The 21,778-nt window shown below is 36.7% G+C and overlaps 1 protein-coding gene across 7 annotated transcripts in view; it reads right to left on the reverse strand.

Annotated features, from left to right (window-relative positions):
* LOC121322252 (A disintegrin and metalloproteinase with thrombospondin motifs 3-like) overlaps positions 1–21,689 on the reverse strand; it is a 59,095-nt gene extending 37,406 nt beyond the window's left edge. For 6 of the 7 annotated variants that reach the window (XM_041261941.1, XM_041261940.1, XM_041261938.1 and 3 more), the window contains exons 1-2: positions 21,371–21,689; positions 20,197–20,588 (exon numbers count right to left, since the gene is read on the reverse strand). In XM_041261941.1, the coding sequence (XP_041117875.1) occupies positions 20,197–20,588; positions 21,371–21,452 (474 nt within the window). In that variant the 5' untranslated portion in view covers positions 21,453–21,689. The remainder of the gene's footprint in view (positions 1–20,196; positions 20,589–21,370) is intronic. The other variant, XM_041261942.1, reaches the window with a different exon arrangement.
* Between the last annotated feature and the right edge of the window lie 89 nt (positions 21,690–21,778).

A 21,778-nucleotide genomic window follows, 5' to 3' on the forward strand; every position in this document is an offset into this window, starting at 1 on the left:
AACACATTGACATTTTTTTTGACGAGCCTACCTACACATTATTCAGAAATACTTACATGTGTTGAGGAACTCTGTTTATTAACAGAGTGTATCAGATATACAGTAGGCACCATAAGAAAGTGATACTGTGTGTCAAGCGTCTCTTTACTGAGGGAATGCAGTGTTTTGTAATACTGTAATCATTTTTCCTATAAGGAGGAATGAGGAATCCAAATTTAAACCTGATACAGGAAGAGGATGATATTTCAAGGACCTTAGCAATTGCTTACAAATCAGCAAACAGGCTTTTAATTGTCACAGACATGCAGGTTTAGTGTAATGGCTAAAAAAAAAAAAAGTGCAGATGTAGTCTTGTTTGGTATCATCACATGGGGCTACATCAGCTTCGGTCCGTACACTTCAATTTGAGTCGATATTCCACCACACACAGACGTTTGCCGTCCTATAAGCCTATTGCTTTATTACTAATACTATACTTATATTTGTTTTCTCATCATTACCAACCTTTATTTTGACAATTTCATTGAAAAGAGGTTGATGAGAGAACGCTGTTACGTGGCCGAGGTATGCAGCAGATTGTGATGTCACTGTTTTTAAATGACTTTGCAGCTAAAAGAAATTTCCGAGAGGGGCCTGTGTGCGGTTTTAAAGCAGGTTATGTCACCCTAGCGGCTATTGAGAATAGAGCTTGGTAAAAACTGAAAGTAGTCCAGTTGATGCATGAATGGGGTTTCTCCGTAATGTGTCGTGGAATACAGAAGACGAAACATGCACTCAGATTGGTTGAAAGATCCTGAGCAGTCTATAATTTATAATAAAGCATGACTGTATGGTCCATAGGACTGTGTGTGCAGTTCATATGTGTGCTGTACTTTATAAAATACTGTACAATTGCAATTACAGTCATTCTCCACTTTTCCACAATACAAAGTCTGAGAAAATGATGAAGACTACAGTTTAAAAGCAGCTCAAACACATTTAAGAAGAAAGCAAACAACCTACTTTTTTGATTGGTTTCATGAGCAGACAGACACATCTGGGGTTGTCTTTCTCTGCTTCTCTGATTATATTGCATTCTCCACAGACAGACAGCCTTGACCTTGGCTGCTATAGTTTCACAAGTTTATTTTCACTAGTTGTAGGCTTACACTGCACTCACTGCTGGGAAATGAAACCATCCTCTTAATTCTTTCAAAGGTACCAATGCTGCTTAAAATAAATACTATACTGCCCAAAGTCAGAATTAAACACCATGCAGAAATAGGTAGATAATTAATAAGTTAAGTAGAAAAAGCAGAAGCTGTGTTTAAGAATGTGGGGTAACAATAGGGAGTTTTTCCTTTCTTGTTCTACAGTATTTTTAAATTCATATAAATATTTATAGTTAAGAAAGTATTACTTTTGAGCCACTAATGAAGGAAATATGTCCCTAAACCAATTCTGAACAAAACATATATAAGTAGTCATCTTTTTTTTTTTTTGTAAGACTTTAATCATTGAACCTTTGAACTTTTAACAACTGACCACACAAGCAGCAGATCAATTGTACAGTAATGTACAGTATCAATGGGAATTATGACTCATGAATGGAAAATTTGCATGATTGTCTGACTGAGACCTCACCAGATGCTGTAAGCATTATCCCTACACTCCTCTAGGAAAAACATATTTTTTAGAAATATCTTTTCCCCCAGCATATGTTCACTGACAAACCAGATTGCAGATCTCTGAATACACTCTTTGATTATCAATCCTAAAATTTTTGTTGAACTCATCAACTCATCAAAGTGGCTTGAGTAACTTTGTGTGTAGTTGTAGATTTGCTTTGCTTTGTTGGAGATATTTATCAATGCTTTGTATGCTATAGTTGTTCTTGTCCCAGGTTGGCACCATTCTGTCTTTAGACTCTTTCCTACACCTTGCAGGTACCTATTGATCTATCCCACCCACTTACCAGGACGGCATTTAGGACACGAGTCCTCAAAACGGAAATGCCACTCTAAGCAAGAAAAAACATGTTATTTCACATTTGTTAGAGAGTGTGTAATTATTTTGGTTTAGCTGTTTTTAATTTTTTTTTTAGCTGAGAAACCATAAGCCATACAAAGTTGCCAAACCACAGCCTTTTTTAATTTCTTTTTTTTTTTTTTTTTTACAGAGTATACAGTGTCATTTAAAATTACAAAAAAAACTGGTCTGTTAGTTAAAACCCACAATTTCGGGTGAGCCAGACTGAATTGTTCTTCTGAACAGCATTGCTTTGTGGTGGCATTTAAGTGCTTGTTCACAATATAAATTTTATGCTGGGACAAATATCAGAATATTCTAACGAATATGTTTTGACATGTATTCGAATACAAAAATTAGATGTAAGTATTCACTACAAATGACAAAAACATCTTGCACTTATTTACCGTCTCACCAGAATTTGAGTGGCAGTTTCAAAAATTAGCTCTAAAAAGAGGAAACGGCAATCTGTGTGATATATATATATATATATATATATATGTATATATATATATATATATATCAGGAATAAACAAAACAACACAACTTGAACTGCTATTTGGCATCCTTTGTTCTGTATGTTAATTCACTGGGGTAATGTAAGGTCTACACAACTTATTCTTTTCCTGGGATATTTTTCTATTTTAACTATGTCTGTGCTCTGTCTCTACCTGCGTTCAGAGCAATATAACGGTTTTCATTACTGTTTGAAAAAACGAATGAATATTTAAATTATGAGCGAATATCCGAACGTGAAAATCCTGTGTTTGTCCCAGCACTAATTAATTTACATTCAACATTCTTTCAAACATAAAGACTACAAATGCTTTTCGGTTATAGTATATGTTTTATATAGTTTTGCCCACATTTCCTCTGAAATCTAAATAACAACTGTCCAGACCACATAAAGTACAATATTTTCTTGAATAAACATCTAGTATCACACAGCCATCTCTCAATTTCAGTAGACTAGGAAAACTAAACCCTGTATTATATGTATCAAACATAAATTCACAATGCTTTCTTTTTTGTTCTTTCTGGGGTTTTTTTTAAACCAGTATAATTACGGTATTGTTACTTAGTATAATATCACCAAGTAAAATAATCCTAATCCATATTGTGTGCTTAGAAGTCTAGTTAAACTATTGAACTTGCAAATGTTCCCTTCCAATGTTTCTCATATAGGTACAGCCAGATAAATTCTGCATGATAGTCAAAAGTGGACCTTTTTCTACTTTCCTTTAAGTTGCAATATATTTTACATAGACTTTAGGTACAGTAGTCCAAGGCAAGGTCTGTGAAACCATCATTAATATATGCTTACAGCTAAATTCAGAACATTCAAGTAATCATTCCATGTATACTGTCTGCCCCACAGACAATGTATGAGTGTGCAATGAAAAAGGTCTCCCATGTATGTCTTTTTACTAAAATTATGAAGCACTATCTGTTGACACCTTACAAAAAAATGTAAATATATCACAATTTAAATAACACGGGCACACCAAATTCCGCATACTAACAATATCTGCCATATTGATGGATAATCCTTAATTTCTCTCCCCCAGTCAGTATCGTTCTCAAACCAGATGATGCTTTTCAGGACTCTAAAATAGTGGTTTAAAGAAATGGCTTATCCTTAAATGTTTTGGTTTAAAAAAAAGCCAAGGTATATGGCGAGGATTCAATGTGTCATACAGGTGGTAAACCAAGTAGATGATTCTTAAAGATAACTAGCAAGCTTTTATGTTTAAGCTGAATACATATGTATGACCTTATAATTGTTAATATGGTTGCTTCTTCTGCAAAAGCTATGTTTAGCTGGTCAAATTCTTGCAGTAAAACATCATCAGGCCTATGATTCTTTTTAAACACCCATTTAAACGGTACTATACTTATTGGTCAGAGAAGATGTATGCTTCTACTCCTACTGTATACTATATATTTCCATCATCCTGACTTCATCTGTGCAGTATTAATAGACAGCCTGGTTTCAGGTTCCAAATCTATAACAAGCTGGTATAGACTGGATAGATTTTAAATGCTAGTTGACATATGTTACACATCAGAAAACAAGCTCATCATGATAAAAAGTTTGCAGTAGAAAGATTTAACTCATTAATGATGGGTAGAAAGAAAGAAATAAAAAAAGAACAAATATCTTGGTGTCCAAATTCCTCCCTTTACCCATGAAATATGATGTTTGAGTTGGATAAAAAAAATCCCCTAGTCTGTAATGAATATCAATTTATATTGTCATGTGACCCACTAGACCAATATAAGCTGTGTGAGAAGTCTCTGTAACTTCACAACATGCATAATAGTGTACTTTTGTGTGCAACATAGATGTGTTACTGTAGCCCAAACCACAGAAACACTGAACAAGACACACCTGTTTCCAAAGTGTCCACTATTTTTTGCAGTGTATTTTTGTTAACAATTTAGTTCCTAAAAAATGTGTTGTTTAACAGAACACCTTGTCAACAAATGCATCGGCGAGGAGTTGAAACAGAACATGTGCTGAATACTGTTTCATTTACCGTTTCAATAATGTTGCTTTAATAAATCCATTCCAAACGTTACGTCAGAAATGTGTAATGTAATATGTGGGAAAGAAAAATACCACCTGTTGGAAAGGATTCACAGCATTCATCCATATTATTTTCATATTAGTTTTCCATTCCATAGACACCAGTTGTCACCTGTAAGGAGACTGGTGAAAGAGTTCAGCAGTGAGTTAATTAATGTTGGCAAAAACAGTATGTGTTCTGGTGAGGGTGAGTTTGTATGTGTGGAACTGAGAGCTGGGGGTGAAGAGAACATAAACTATTAACCTTTTCTGGACCCAACTTCCATTCAGTGCCCTTTTTGCCCCACCGCACACACCTAAAGTTAATGTTAATGTTAATATTATAAAACTAGCTTGAGTGCAGCTAGGTGCATTTGCGGTGCCCTACACGGTTTTACAATAATTTATTTACATATTTATCAAGGCTGTTGAAATATTAACATTGCATTTTTTTCTCCCTTATTTTGACATTAACATTGTTTTTGTGCAGAACACTTTATACTAGTTGGACAATAGACCACAACAATAGAATTGAATAAGACAAAGGGCCCACAAGATCAATAACATATCAATTCAATAAGCACACACAAAACTGATGGCAACTGTTTGGAGGTCAAAAAGAGAATAATAATGCTAACCATCTGCTAATCACAATTCCTATATATATATATATATATATATATATATATATATATATATATATATATATATATATATATATATATATATATATATATATATATATATATATATATATATATATATAGTAGTATCAGTAGTAGTAGTTCATCCTATTCAACCTTTTTCAATCCACTGCTGGATGAAGACCTCCCCAAGATTCTTCTACAAAAGCCTGCCTGCTGCATCCCTTATCTACGTTGCTCTGGCGTGTTTCCTAATTTCATCTTGTCTTCTTGGTCGCTTTATATCTCTTGGGATCCAGTCTAGCATCTCCTTGGTCCAGCGATACCCTTTTCTTATTGCTACATGTCCGGCCCACTGCCATTTCAGTTTTCTCGCTCTTATAATAACAGGGCATACTTTTGTAGCGCTCTTATCCATACCTTCATTTTTTCTTGTTATTCAAAGCATGCATCTTTCCATACTCCATTATGTCGTTTGTCATTTTTTGAGTCATTTTTGCATTGACGGTCCAGGTCTCACATCCATAAGTTAGCACTGGCAACACGCATTGGTCAAAGACTTTCCTCTTGAGGCATAAGGGCAGTTTCCCTTTCAGAACCATGCTTAATCCTCCAAAGGCACTCCAGCCCATTTTCGCTCTTCTGTTGATTTCGCACATTTGGTTCTCCATTACCGAAACTAACTGTCCTAAGTATATGTAGTTACTGACTTCTTCAAGCTTGATCCCATTGGATTCAATTGCCTGTGGAGTGGTATATATATTGAACATGACTTGAGTCTTCTTCAGGTTCATTTTCAAACCCGCTTTGATACTAGTCTTGTGTAGTTCTTGTATTCTTGTTTGTAATTCTTCTGGGCACATTGTAAATATGAGGATGTCATCAGCAAATCTTAGGTGACTCAAGTAGGCTCCATTGATCTTCAGCCTCTTATTGTCCCAATCCAGTGTTTTGAAAATGTTGTCTAAGGTGGCCGTGAAGAGCTTTGGGGAAATTGTATCTCTTTGACAAACTCCTTTTTTAATCTTGATTATGTTGCTGTTTTTATGGAGTCTTACTGTGGATGTTGCATTCTTGGCCATTGAAAGGTTTTCTCTGCTTCTTTGTAATGTCGGACCTGGTCCGACATAAGACCGTGAAGGGTTAAGTGCGGTCAGGCAGAGGCGGTGTTAGCAGCTCATCTCTGCCAGACAGCTCATGAGCCTCCATGAATGGCAGCGAACTAATTAACAGAGTTGCTTTCGACCACGAAGATATTAAAAATACTGTACAGAATGTGACCATCTCCAGATTAAATTAATTTATTGTTAATCTGAAGATGGTCACAGTATAAAAAACAGCAGCTTTTTCTGGTCGGGGTGGGTGTTCAGAGGAGAGAACGAGAGCAAGCGGAGAATAAAACGAAATTAAAAAGGAAAAAACTGGATTAGACAGGATCAGTGAAGGTGACGGCCCAGCCTGACCAATGTGTTTGGTTACTTATGTGTTGCAAGATTTGTATTTGTTAAAACTTTTATTTTGATCTGTGAGCACTGTTTTTGTTTCATTATTTTTATTTTGAATAAAAACACACCACAGTGCTTTCAACTCCACAAGTACCTGCCTGTGTAGTTTTCGGGTCTGGACTGGATACGTCACTGCTCAGCTTTCCTGCCACAATAAGATTTTGTACAGTCTTCATTCAGTTTAACATGAGCAGAGGTTTGCTTTGCTCCATAGGGATAGAGTATCCAGATCTTCACTCAATCAACTCAACACTGTTCAACTTGGAAAATCTCCCACATTCACTTTATATAGTTACAGCAAAGCCCAAGAACTTCCTGTGCCCAGCATTCTCATATATCATCTATACTTCAGTTGTGTGAGGGGCGGGGGGGGGGGGGGGGGGGGTAAAATATAAATTAATGAACATTGGAAACGAGTCAGGAAGATCCATTAGCAGACACAGTCCTCAGAGGGCCATGCAACTTTCAGCTAGAAATGCTATAAAAAAAAATTAAAATAAACATCCTTCCACATTGGTCCTTCCAATCAGGGTTCTATTTCTTCATTTGAATTGAGTACCTGCAGTTATGTACTGGTGCTCTACAGGTTTTAACAACAGACCAAATGGGGAATGAATGAGTGATGTTTATTTAAGATTTGCTCAAAGAAGAGGTGCTGCCTTAATGTCAATGTGCAGTTAAATATCATTGAGGGAATGGTCTGTGATGAGGTTTTCTATCTTTTGCAGATTATGTGGGAAGTAGATATCTGAGAATTGCAGTGTAAGGGAGTGATGGTGTGAAATATTTTTCTGAAAAAAAACAGATATTTGAAAGCCTAAGCATGTTCAGCAACATAGGATATGTGGAGCCAAGTGTGATGTTAGTCCAAGAATGTTGACTAAACTGGATGAGATAATCTCTAGCTAGACTCATTCATCCATTACTCCAACATAAATTATGAATAACACTACAGAATGTTTCTCCAACAGATGACTTAACAATGTGTGTTTGTTAATTTAGCTTTTGACTCATAACCAAACCAACACAATATTTCACCTATTTCCCGTGTGTTTTAACATGTGCAAGTTATTTTTGTTGCTGTATTGCCATGTGTGCTACATGAAAGTTTCTACATTTTTATATTAATGATCTTGACAGAAACCATCTAAACAACCCTGCACAGTATTAACAGTTCAATTTTGGAGATGTCAGTTAAAACACAAAGGGATACAACAACATGAGAATGTTCATCAAGGATTTCTTAATAATTATTTTTTATTTTTTATCATTATTATTATTACCATAGTGTATTTGATGGCTAACCAAGAAAATATAGAGTATTATAACAATATATGTCACCTCCATTTTCTCATATAAAATAATACATATACTTTGGGAAGATCTATTTATTTTCTTGTTTTCAATACTCCATGATTCAGATGTATATCAAAAAGGGTAAAGAGCACATGTGGGCACTATTATGCATTTACTGGATCAATAGGGTTTAAAATGAATTAAAAGATAAACTCTGCTTACTCAGCAGCGTTAGAGTGAAATAATACGGCAGGACAGGTCTCCAGAGCAGGAGATTATTAGCAGTTAAGTCTTTTTCATCTAGTTTCACCTCTTCCACAGATGTGGCAGAAATAGAATTGGGATTAGTGGATAGATTTTGAGTAAAACAAATTTATGACTAGAATGGGAAATATATCATAAAACTCAAATAGTAGACCTATCATTTTACTAATTTACCATGGTAAAAATGTAACAAAAACTAAATATGATGATGTATAAGTGATTTCTGTGTTCTATGTCCTTAAATACATTTTGAAATTAAATACAGTATGAGTTTTTGGTTTATGTTGTGTGAGTGCACTTATCAGTGCTTATTCCAGGTTTCTTTATTGCTGGACACACTTTAAGAACAATCTGAGTATGAAATATCACAGTTATGTTACCTAGTGTACAGCTTGTACACTAAAATGTAATGATCAACCTGCCCGCCAGCAACACTCTGCCCATAGAAAGAAACCTGGAACTAATTCATGTGAAGTGGAATATGATACCAAAATATAGCTCTAGCATGGTATCAGATGTTAGAACAGGAATAAGGTTAGTACAGTAATTACAGTATAACCCATCTGTCCCTGAAGCACATTCTATATATACTTTACCAACTGAAAAGCCAGTGCAAACAGACTAGTAATAATAGCAACCAGTTCTTCCCTTATGGCATGTTCCACCTGTCTTTCTTGTGTCAGATACCAGTGATGAGCAACCAGACTGCTCTGGAGTTGGGCAATAGACCCAAGATATTACAGTGCAGGCATTTCTGACACTTGGTCCTTCTGCAATTTGGGTTCATGCCAAAAGAGCTGTTATGGTGTATAAAATTAAAAATAATAGCAGTGTCAGAAGCAAAAGGATTGCCATTACTGTAAATATAGTAGTGCAGAGTGCATAGTTCTATACTGTACTGGAATGGGTAAGCATCAATGTTCACTGAAACCTGACTACGACACATGTCAATAACTGATTTCCACACTCAGATACGCAAAGCAAACCTCCACCAAAACCATCCATTATGTCCTTCACAAGTAGTAAGCAATACCTATCATTTACACACCCTCAATGAAATAAGTACGCACAACATGCAAAACTAACAAGCACAACTCTTTCTGGGTTATACATGTCAATCTTCAATCTTTATTATTAACACTATGGAGGCATGATAGGAGATCTACTGCGTAGGTTTTAAGAACAGTTAGCACTCCCAAAATCAACTGCATGCTGCCTTAGCCCATACGGAGACAACTGCCCACTAAGTACATTCAATGAAAATGGCTATCGAAACCATCCATATTGAGTGATATTGATAGGTGTTCGCTAAAGTTAGACACAGAATAATGTGCCATCGTGGATTGTAAATTTTAATCTTCAAAGATTGAGAGCAAACATTGCCAATGCCGGTTTGAACCTTCAGCCTCATGGAGCCCTTCAGAGCAACTTGTTTATGTACAAACAGAACACCAGTTTGTAGAACTATTAACATATTATAAAACATGCTTACAATACAGTACACAATACGCTGAGATTTACAACCGAGGTCATATTAAGAACATAAGAAAGTTTACAAATGAGAGGAGGCCTTTCAGCCCATCTTGATCGTTTGGTCGTTAATACCTTATTGATCCCAGAATCTCATCAAGCAGCTTCTTGTAGGATCCCAGGGTGTCAGCTGTAACAACATTACTGGGGAGTTGATTCCAGACCCTCACGATTCTCTGTGTAAAAAAAGTGCCTCCTATTTTCTGTTCTGAATGCCCCATTACCTAATCTCCATTTGTGACCCCTTGTCCTTGTTTCTTTTTTCGGGTTGAAAAAGTCCCTTGGGTTAACATTGTCCATGTCTTTTAGAATTTTGAAAGCTTGAATCAGATCGCCACGTAGTTTTCTTTCTTCAAGACTGAACAGATTCAATTGGTTTAATCTGTCTGCATATGACATGCCTTTTAAACCCAGAATAATTCTGATTGCTCTTCTTTGCACTCTTTCTAGAGCAACAATATCCTTTTTGTAGCGAGGTGACCAGAACTGAACACAATATTCTAGATGAGGTCTTACTAATGCATTGTAAAGTTTTAACATTACTTCCCTTGCTTTGAATTCAACATTTTTCACTATATATCCAAGCATTCTGTTGGCCTTTTTTATAGCTACCCAGATTGCCTTGATGAAAACATTTCTGAGTCAACATGAACTCTTTTTTTTTTTCCCCAGAATTCTAGTGGCGTATGAATATCTACAAGTGATTTGCCCCTTTTTGAAAAAAAGTTTCAATCCATGGGAACATACTGTAATATTCACACCCACATGTGACCTGTTTTGACCAATCAGAATAGAGTATTTAAAATACCCATTTTATAACAGAATCTAAGTCATTAATGTAGATTAGAAAGAGCAGAGGATCTAATATTGATCCCTGTGGTACTCCACTGGTTACCTCATTCCATTTTGAGGTTTCTCCTCTAATTAGTACTTTCTGTTTTCTACATGTTAACCACTCCCTAATCCATGTGCATGCATTTCCTTGAATCCCTACTGCGTTCAGTTTGAGAATTAATCGTTTATGCAGGACTTTATGAAAAGCTTTCTGGAAATCTAAATAAACTATGCCGTATGTTTTGCAATTATCCATTGTCGATGTTGCATCCTCAAAAAAATCAAGCAGGTTAGTTAGACACATCCTAAAACCATGCTGACTGTCTCCCAGTAAACTGTTACCATATGGATAAGTTTCCATTTTGGATCGTATTATAGTTTCCATAAGTTTACATATAATAGAAGTCAGGCTTATTGGTCTGCAGTTATCTGGTTCGGTTTTGCCTTCCTTTTTGTGGATCAGTATTACGCTTGCAATTCTCCAGTCTGTCGAGAATGTTGCATGATCTTGGTTAGTGGTTTGTAAATAACTTCTTTCATTTCTTTGAGTACTACTGGGAGGATCTCAGCCGGTCCAGGGGATTTGTTTATTTTAAGAGCTCCTAGTCCATTTAGTGCTGCTGCCTCTGTTATGCTAAACTTATTTAAAACTGGACAGGAACAGGTTGGCATGTGGGGCATGTTGCCTGTATTCTCCTTTGTAAAAAAACTTAAAAAGTAATCATTTAATATATTTGCTATTTTTTTCTCTTCATCTACAACTTTGCCCTTTGTATCTCTGTGACATTTTACTTCCTCTTTGAATGTTCTTTTGCTGTTGTAATATTGAAAAAAACTTTTTGAAATTGTTTTAACTCCCTTGGCAATGTTAATTTCTATCGCTCTCTTAGCCTTTCTAACTTCCTTTTTGACTTACATTTGCAGTTCCAAGCACTCTTTCTGTGTACTTTGTTCTTGGTCCCTTTTAAATGTTCCTGTAAAGAGCCTTTTTTCTCTTTTGGGATGTAATTGTTTTGCACCACTGTAGTGACTTGCAGCAGCAGTTGCGATGCATAGTTTGATGCAAGTCTATGTAAGTCGCTTTGGATAAAAGTGTCCGCTAAATAACCAATTCATTATAATAATAATCTACTTGAAAGTCTGGCATGCAAAAATTGTCTCACAGCATGCAAAACAAGACTTTTGATAATGTTGCTTTACATAGGGAAAATTCCTGGAAAATGCCACCTACAAGCAGCAGCTTGAATAGTTGCCAGAAAAAAGTTGGCTGAATGTTTCATGGGCTTCAGAGCTCAACGAGATCCTGCAGAGTGTAAGAATGGCTAGCACAGGTTTACCTTCTTCCCTGAGGAACCACTAATTGTACCTAATATGGGTATGGAGCAGCCATGACTTACCTCAAACTCTGTTGACTGCTCATCGATCTATTGGTATAAAGAATGCAAGCAATTATCCCATTACCTGGCCAAGTGAGAAGACAGTTTCTTGCATAGCATAATGTGCGATTACACTAGTAACAGCAGTGTGGTGGGAATTCTCAACCTACTAATGAGCAGCACCACTGGTGCACTTTGTCATTAACAACACAGGTAACTTTCTTTCTAATGGTGTGAAAACCATTAGGTAACACTGCTCTTGAGAACCTGACTTTTATCTAACACAAACCTTATAAACAGCATACAGCCAAGAAAACTAATGTTATGTTTACAAAGATTTGGTTTTGTGCATCCCCTTACACAAATATGTTGCAGAATTGCATGAAATAGGTTCTCCACTCCATGATGTATAAGCTGAAGAAGTTATACTTGGAACCAGGTGTTGGCAGAGCTGTGTTATTCAAATAGGAATGATGCAAAACAACACTTATCATCTGATTGTTGCTGGGGGTTTGGAACTAGTTTAGCAGGAGCATCTGTGGTGTAGAACACTGAGAGGCATGGAAAGAGTCTGAGAGTCATAAGTAAAGCCAAATTAAAGCTGGCAATTACAGGCAACACTCTTTTCTAAATCAGCACAAAACCTTTCCAATATTAAGCTAATATTTAACATTTATTCAACATGAAAACAAAGGAAGATCATTTACTCTAATGAAGATGAACACCAGATTCGTTTTTTATTGTATTTTAAGAAATCAACCATGTTCCTGGAAAATAAAAAATATTGTATCCCTATGGTTCTTGGAAAAGAATATTCTCTACAATTAATTTCAATGTAAACCCTGACATTTGTTCAGGTCATACATGATATGGTTTTTGATGAATGGGAACAAATGTAAGTAGTATGTACAGTAAAATAAAAAGTGAAGACTCCATATATCGCTTACATTTCTCTAGCTGTGGTCTCATCTAAAACTGAGGCCCCAAACCAGATGTTTCATATTTATTTCTTCAGTGGGAAATATATAGTACATGCAGTGGTTTGCTGAAGTATTCACCCCTCTGCAAAGTTTTCACATTTTATTGGCACCTGAGCATATTCCACGGCTCTTTCCAATTTGACTTTACATGTAGAATTGACTCAACATTGATTAAGTTAAAAAATGCATATAGAATATAAATAAGTAAGCTTTACAGAGAAAAACAGAGTATTCAACCCCTTTACTACTGCAGCCCTAAATCAGCTCAAGTGCAAATGATTTGTTTGAAAGGTAAAAAAATTAGTGAAATGGTTTCAGCCTGTACTCAAAGTGGTTTAACATGTAGATAATTTCCTACAGGTATATAAAGACTTCAAGCTGCAACTCATATAGTGATCCAACAAAGCAAGGAGCTTTCGAAACAATTCAGGGATAATGTGGTAGAGAGTCACAGAGCAGGAGAAGGGTACAAGAAAAGTTCAAAGGTGCTGATTATCCCTCTCAGCACAATGAAGAACATCATTAAAAAGTGGAAGACGCATCACACCACCCAGACACTACCCAGATCAGGTCGCCCTCAAACTGAGCAGCCGGGCAAGCAGGAAATTGCTTTGGGATGTTACTATGAAGCCAACAATGACCTTGAGAAATCTGCAAAGTTATGTGTCTGAGATGGGAGTCAGTGTTCACATATGGACAATAAGCCGGTCCCTACACAAAGCTGGTCTGTATGGATGGGTGGCAAGAAAGAAGCCATTACTCAAAAAGCCTCATCTTAAAGCACGTATGGAGTTTGCGAAAAAGCATGTAGATGATACTGCAGACATGTGGAAAAAGGTTTTGTGGTCAGACAAGAAAAAAACTTTTCGGTCTAAATTCCAAGCGTTATGTCTGGCGCAAGCCCAACACTGCACATCACCCAGTCAACACCATCCCAACTGTCAAGCATGGTGGTGGTTTCTTCTCTTCAGCAGGAACTGGGAAGCTTGTCAGGACGGTGGGGAGACTGTATGGTGCAAAGAGGTAAATCTTTAAGGAAAACCTGTTTGAGTCAGCCAAGACTCTAAACCTGGGGAAGAAATTCACATTTCAGCAGGACAATGACCCGAAGCACAAAGCCAAAGCCACACTGGAGTGATTGAACATGAGGATTTATGATCTTGAGTGGCCCAGTCAAAGTCCTGACTTGAATCCAATCGAAAATTTATGGCAAGACTTGATGATTGTAGTCCATTGACGATCCCCAACAAACTTTTCAGAACTGGAGCACTTTTCCCATGAAGAATGGGCAAAAATTTCACCATCCTACTGTACAAAGCTAGTAGAGACCTATCCAAAAAGACTCATAGCAGTAATTGCTGCAAAAGGTGCTTCTACCAAGTAATGACTTAAGGCGCTGAATACTTATGGAACCAGTAAATTTTATTTTGTACATTTTTTTTGGAAGTTTTACTGACATTTAACCTCCTCCTCATATAACAGTGTTCAGTTTAACTTTACAGCGTTGAATTAAAGACGTTTTTTTGAAAAATTCATGCATAGATTATTTGTAATTCAACAAAATGTGACATTATTGGTATGTGCTGAATACTTCTGCAAACCAACGTAGTCTACAAACTAACTCCTTAGTCCCAGGCCGCTACCACCAGTCCCTTACAATTGCTCTGCTAATTTTGGTCAGCAAATATTCTATTAACAAGATTGGAAAAAACAAGTAATACATAGAAGGTTGATGTGATTTTGAAATTATTAAAAGGGTAAAAGTTTAAACTTTATGGTCATATTTCTCACAACATACACTCACGCATTGACTCAAACAAAAGTCATTAATCAAGAATGTGCAAACTGTAATTACAGAATTGACTTGAATTATTGTCACTCTCTGAATATCAATCATATAATTTACATTATCATTTTAAAAACACATAGACCTCAATAAGCCTTAACAACACTTTACTAAAATATTTAACACATGGACAGATGTGGTACAAGTAAGGCCAACCAAATTATCTCCAAAGGAATATTATTTTTGTTTGACAGTGGATAAGTAATTTTTGTAGGGACTGTCCCTAGCCTGTTACTGTACACACAAGCCTTTAAAAAATGTTATAAGCTCTAGTATGTGTCCTAAATTAATGAAAACATTAAAATGTCATTGCCAGAAATGGTGTGAGCATTCCAACCAAACTCTCCAACCAAAGCACAACCCATCCAGTGCAGTAGATAGCACATCTCCACCCAAAATAAAAATAAACACATCCTACAGCAGTTAAGCTAGTGGATAAGGGCTGTGGTAATGTTTTTCCTTGAATGCAAAGGCATGTGTTCAGATCAGATTGAAATGACAATTAGATTCGAAAGAGCTTGATTGTCTTAAAATATCTACATTTGAAATGCATGAAATTGAAGGTAAGGCTCCAGTAAATTGCTCGGAGTGGGAGTTTGATAAGATCTGATGGAGGTAAAGTCCTGGTGTTGATACACAGGATGGTACTGTCTTTAACAGACAGTGGCTATTACCCCTGAATGAATGATTGTATTGTTCCTTTGGGTGTCAATTTAATACTGGTAAGTCTAAACTTACTTCAGAAAACAATAGAACCTATGAAAGTTTTAAAATACCTTGAGGCAAAACTACTGCAGTTTAATAAGACAACCTTTCAGTTCTTAAAGACGCTGCTTGAACTGTGCAGGACTACATGCCAACTATATGTAGATTAGTTTATTAATTTCCCCACACATTAATTAGTTTATTAATGTACACACATACATACACACACACACACACATACACACACACACACATCTAACTTCACTATAATGAACAATTATTATAACGAACCCCCTTTTTTAATGATCCAAGAACTGTTTTTTTCAATGCAAATTAGCCCTATTAGAACAATCGCATTTACCAAATATTCCCGGATAAAACGATCTCAGTAGTGACTGACACTGAACTTTCTCCAGTGTGACTGTGTTAGTCTCTCAGTGAAAACAAAAAGCTAGGTAGACTAATTAAAAAATACAAACGATTCGTAGATGACCTATTGTAGTGCGAAGAATGTGTGACGTATGCAAACGTTGCTATCTTCAAACAAACTGCAACCATAGAAACAGGCGTGAGAAGGTAACAAGATTGAAACAGCGTGCATTGAGAAAAGCACGAACAATACAAAGCAATCTATGCTGGATATGTTTTTCAAGAGAAAGGGCACGTAATTACTGTATTCAGCATGGAAGTGTACTTTTTATTTTTTTCATTTCTTTACTGTTTTCTTTTAAATATACAATTTAAATGTGGATCGATGTGAAGCTGTCTTGAAAGAACTACTGTATTCTGTATAAAGATGTTCAATTCAATTTGGACGTTTCTTCATCATTCTGATATAGCAAATTGTCAAACCTTATTATTGTGAACAACCTGATATAACGACCATTTCTCCAGGTCCCGGGGTACATAGACTATATATATATATATATACACACACACACACACACACACATATATATAACAGATATGTAACAGGACAGGGGGCCTGTAATATAAAAATGTTTTGACAGTTAAAGCCTTCCTGCCAAGGTAATTGCTTTTGTTTAATTGTTTTGTTTAATTATTAATTATCACCTGCACCTGGCAGTTATTGAAAGCCCGGTGCAGGGTATAAAAGGGAAGCAGTGGGTCTGCTCTAGGCTGCTGCTGTTGAGTGAAGAGCCCGATGGAAAGTCATAAAGGTCTGTTTAAAACCTAAGTTTGTGTTTATATATGTCAGGTAAACAGCTCAGCTGTTCTGCACTTTAGACAGGGGCCTGCATGAGTGTAATGAGTGCTCAATGAGAGCTAGGTTTTTTGTTTGTTTGTTTGTTTTGTGTTTTGAATAAAATGTGCGCAGTAGTTCTAAAAATCAAATTTTTTACCTCTGGGTCACGTTTTTAAAGAGGCACGAACCCAAAGGTACAGCCAGCTTGGTCACATATCATGTCAGAACCCTGGAATGCCCCTGTTGACCCGGAAAGAAAAAAATAGACAATGGTTCCAGAGTGGAAGGAACTGCTGGAAGAAATACAAATAATGCTGCTCAGGAGAAAAGCAACAGGCAGTGGAGAGTGGAACGGGGACTTCCAGAGCTGGGAACCAACAGAGCTGCAGTTAATGTTCGAGATGTGGGTGAGATCAACACTGGGGGAGGAGTTGAAGAAGATACCTCCACCACAGCCCCGATCACCACCCCAGAAAACCAGTCCAGTGCCAGATGGTGCAGTCTCTTGCCCCGACGTCGTGGTTCCCCTACCAGAATGCCCAGACATCCCTCTGCTGGTCCTAACTCCCAGGTCGCAGCATTGCTAGGCACAGTTGCTTGCCTGGTCCCCTGCTGCGCTCCGCCTGGACTTACAGACATCACGACGTGAGGGTCTGACATCGTGTGCGCTCCCCCTTTCCCTCACTTTGTCCTCCCTGAAGCTCCAGATGTCACTACACAGTTCCGTAGTCACACACCTATGCATGTCACTGCTTGCTCCTGGTTGCCGGCCTGCACTCCAGTCGCCCTGGTCAAGCCGTCCGGGTTCGCCCTCGCTGGTTCGCGGTCCCTTCACGAAGACACCGGAGGAACCGACCCATCCGCAAGCCCACCCATAGGAAGGGGCGAAAATTAAAATTTGTGGACTTGGGGGTGGGTGGTTGTATTTTGGGGGGGTGGCCTTGGAATGGCCTGTGCACATTGCACAAGGGGGAGGATACAGGGGGGCCTGCAACATATTTTTTTTTTGTTGTTTTATGGCAGGGACAGAGTTAAAGCCTTCCTGCCAGGTAATTGCTTTTGTTTAATTTAATTGTTTAATTATTAATTATCACCTGCACCTGCCAATTGAACATCAGAGCCAAGTGCAGGGTATAAAAGGGAAGCAGTCAGTCCGCTCTAGGTTGCTGCTGCTGTTGAGTGAAGAATCCGATGGAAAGTTGTAAAAGTCTGTCCATTTTGGTTTTAGAAAAATTTGTATTAAAGTGTTTTGTTTTGGTGTTATATGTCAGGTAAACAGCTTAGCTGTCCTGCACATTAGACAGGGACCTGCATGTGTGTAGTGAGTGCTGAATGTAAGTTTTTATCTCTGGGTCACGTTTTTAAAGGGGCACGAACTCAAAGGTACAGCCAACCAAAGCTGAAAGTTATACATGGCTGTAACCTGTTACAAAAATATTTTTTATAAGTTTGCATAGGCACCTTAAAGTGCACACTGAAATGTAAGGCAAAATAGCATTTAATAGTTGTGTCAGCACTGTCAGACTTTTTAAGCATTTTTCAAAGAGGACAAGCACTGCATATGCTGCTAAGAGAAATAAGCCTTAATTTATTGTCTAAGTTCAACTAGGTCATATCTGAATGGAATCCAGGTGGCCCCAATCACATTCACTTGAGTATAAAAAGGGAATAAACCTAACTTCACTCAGAGTCCCAAGAGATAATCCACTTGAAGAATGGATGTATCTTTATGGTATTTTGCCCAAACTTGGGTGAGGTTGAAAAGGTCAGTGATCTAAAAGGCCTTCTAATTGCAATCCCATACCTGCACTTGGTAATACTCTGTACATCCTGGGTGGCAAGTTTCATTTTTGTTCATGTTGAGCTTGCATTCAGAAACAAAATACACCTCCACTTCATAAAATAGCTGTCTGTGCCTCTACCGTCCTAAACACATTCCTTAATCATTGTTTAGTACACAACCATCTGCCACTTTTTTTAAACTACTGTATTACAACTCTTTTAGGTCTCAACTTTGTGAGAATAACAATGAGTGTATTAAATATCATGTTTTTAAACATACTGGACCTTTGATCTGTCTTTACACAAGGTATTTTGAAGTTCAAATAAACAGATATCTGTAATGTCACTTTGGTATGTGATTGATCTACAGGACTGGTTATCAACCAAAGAAACATTGCATGTTTTTAACTTAAAGGGATTCCACAACAGTTCAGTATCTAAACTTTTGGCATTTAAGGCCAGACTCAATATAAATCTTCTTCATGTCAATATATGAAGCATCAACTCCAATTGGAAATGCCCAACATACTGACTAGAAACTCAGTTTTGCTTTTGCGTCCAGCTTCACTGTATCATCACTGGCTGACAGTTCATTCTAAGAAGAATGACAAAACACACGTGTATGCCTTTACAATCATAATTTACATATTATTCAATAGAAAATGTTGCCCAAAATCTAGATAACCCAGAAGTTAACCTCCTTATTAAGTGCTGTACCCAGTAAATATATCATGATGATAATAAGTCTGCATACATTTTATAAAGAAAGGTTTAAAACTGTCAGATTACTGCCAATTAGTCTTAGAGCTTGGTAATTATTATTAGGAGTTCATAAATGCAACTGAACATCACAAATACATACAAATGCTGACAAATGAATTACTTTTAACATGGGTGGAACTGCCTGGCTATGAATATCCTTTTAAGAAAATCTCTTAAAGACTGCTGAAAGAAAAATGTTCCCAACAAAGGTAGCTCACATTTATAAACTACTATGTATGTTAGCTGAAAAAAATCTATGCAACAAAAACAAAGTTCATAGTACTGTAGTTTTTAAATGCACATGATTTATGGCAGGATAAGAGTATTACATAGTAAGGTCAGCACTGCAGAGCACACAAGATAAAGGCTTAAAGTCACTCTCTAACTATACCTACCATACTAGAAATATATACTCATATTTGTAAAACAAATCAAGTGTGTTTGTGATTCCCGTTTCAGCACCGGGTCATGCTATTCCCTCTAACTTGCAGTATGCAACTTGTTCTAAATCCAATTAGCACATAGTGCTAAGGGCTTGTGGGATAGGCAAATATTAAAATACTGTCCTTTATTGCTCTTGGGCAGGTATTGAGGAGCCTATAATTTGTGGGATTTTGCTTTCAGAGTTTCCCATGGGCAAAAATAAATAACTGATAGTGGGTTTGCTCTGAGGAAAGTTACATAACATACAAATGAAACTACAGATAAAAATACACTGCCTATTTGCTTGGCTACACAGTTTATCCATGACATCCAAATTACCTCAATGTAACTACAGTATTTGACAGTGTCTGCAAAAATAAGACATGAGTACATGTACACTTCTATGAGGCCAGCATGTCTAAAGAATGTCTTAATAAATTTGTTTTCTAAAAGACAGACAACTTACCAGTCCATCACAGTTGCTTATTGCCACAGTAGTCCCTGGCATGTCAGTTACATCCCCACTGAAAGCACAGTCCCCATGGATCGGTTCCTTGGAAATGTCCTCATAATCTTCTTGCCATTCCACAAAGGCACTAGGGGCTACCAGCTTATTGTTGGCCTTTAGGCGTAAGTGCAATTCCTTTCCAAAGACTGTGACATTGAAAAACAAATGTTGGACAGATGGGGTGAGTTGGAAAGGGTCCTGGGCACTCCTTGCCACCCTCCTCCGCCCAGAAGACGAACCATCTTCATTTCTTCCAGTTGCTGAGACCACGTGAGAAATATACCTACCATGGGAATCTGTACTAAATGGAACAATTAGCCCATATTCAGTTAGCTTTCCAGAGAGGTTTGCTGCAAAAATAAAAAGGCACATTTATTAATTGCAAAGACATTTTTTGTTTTTAATGACTACCATAGTTTTCTGAAAACCAATAATAAAAACTGAATCCATTGAATTACTAAATATTTATTGCATGTGTTTATTGCTATTATTCTTGTTCATAAAGATGTAAGGACATTAAGTTGATACCAAAATATCTGTTTAAAAAGTATTGTAATTAATTTTTCTTAACAAAATGTCTTCCAAATATACTACTATTATTAGTAATTCCTTTCAGTGTATAATCCAGTTACAGAGATATCGTTTGAGTTTCCATAAAATGTTGACAATATCTATTTTTTTTTAGAATAATTAAGAAAAAGCTAAACTGAATGTGTCTTTAAACGTGGTTGGGAGTACAGTAAATATACACCTGTCAAAAAGTGTCTTATTGCATGTCTGTAGGGTTCAGGAGTTCAGTAAGTAAGTTCTGTTCAGTAATGTGGGTGTATTTAAAATTATCAAAGCTGGGTTAGCAAATAATAGAAAACTCTCTGCCAAAATTAACTTGTTTGTTAATTTTTTTTTTTTTTTTTTAAACTAACAGTAATAATAATCAATAAGATCATAAATCTGTCACATTGTTTTTATGCAAATTCCAAAGATTCCAACGATTTTGCTGAATCACATAGGTAATGTAACATGTTAGCATTATATTTCCAGTTTAATATATATATATATATATATATATATATATATATATATATATATATATATATATATATATATATATATAAACAAAAGCAAAATTTACCTTGAGTTTTTGCTGCATGCACCCAAGAATCCAAAAATATCAAATTGACAAGAAAAGACAACATTAAATAAATATAATCCATTGCGAGACAAAATATGACATACGGTTCCACTTGAATCAAGAGAAAATAAACTGTTAATAAAAAGAAAATCCACTCCTTGCTAAAACTAACCCTCTTTTTGGCCCTGGTATATTAGTAGTGGAAGCACTCTGTCTCTGCAGCACTGAAACTGCCAAGCATTCGTAACGTCCCACAAAAGTCGAAACTAACGAGTATTCAGAAGTTGTTCCAATCTTTTGGCCTCTGTTGAACTGTGTATTAACCAGGACAGCCCCATCCATTTAGTAAGGGAAAGAAAAACCCTCTGGTGACGACATCTCATTGACTAATCACAGAGGGCAGTCGGT

Source organism: Polyodon spathula, chromosome 10 (genome assembly GCF_017654505.1).
Source record: "Polyodon spathula isolate WHYD16114869_AA chromosome 10, ASM1765450v1, whole genome shotgun sequence".
Lineage (NCBI taxonomy): Eukaryota > Metazoa > Chordata > Actinopteri > Acipenseriformes > Polyodontidae > Polyodon > Polyodon spathula.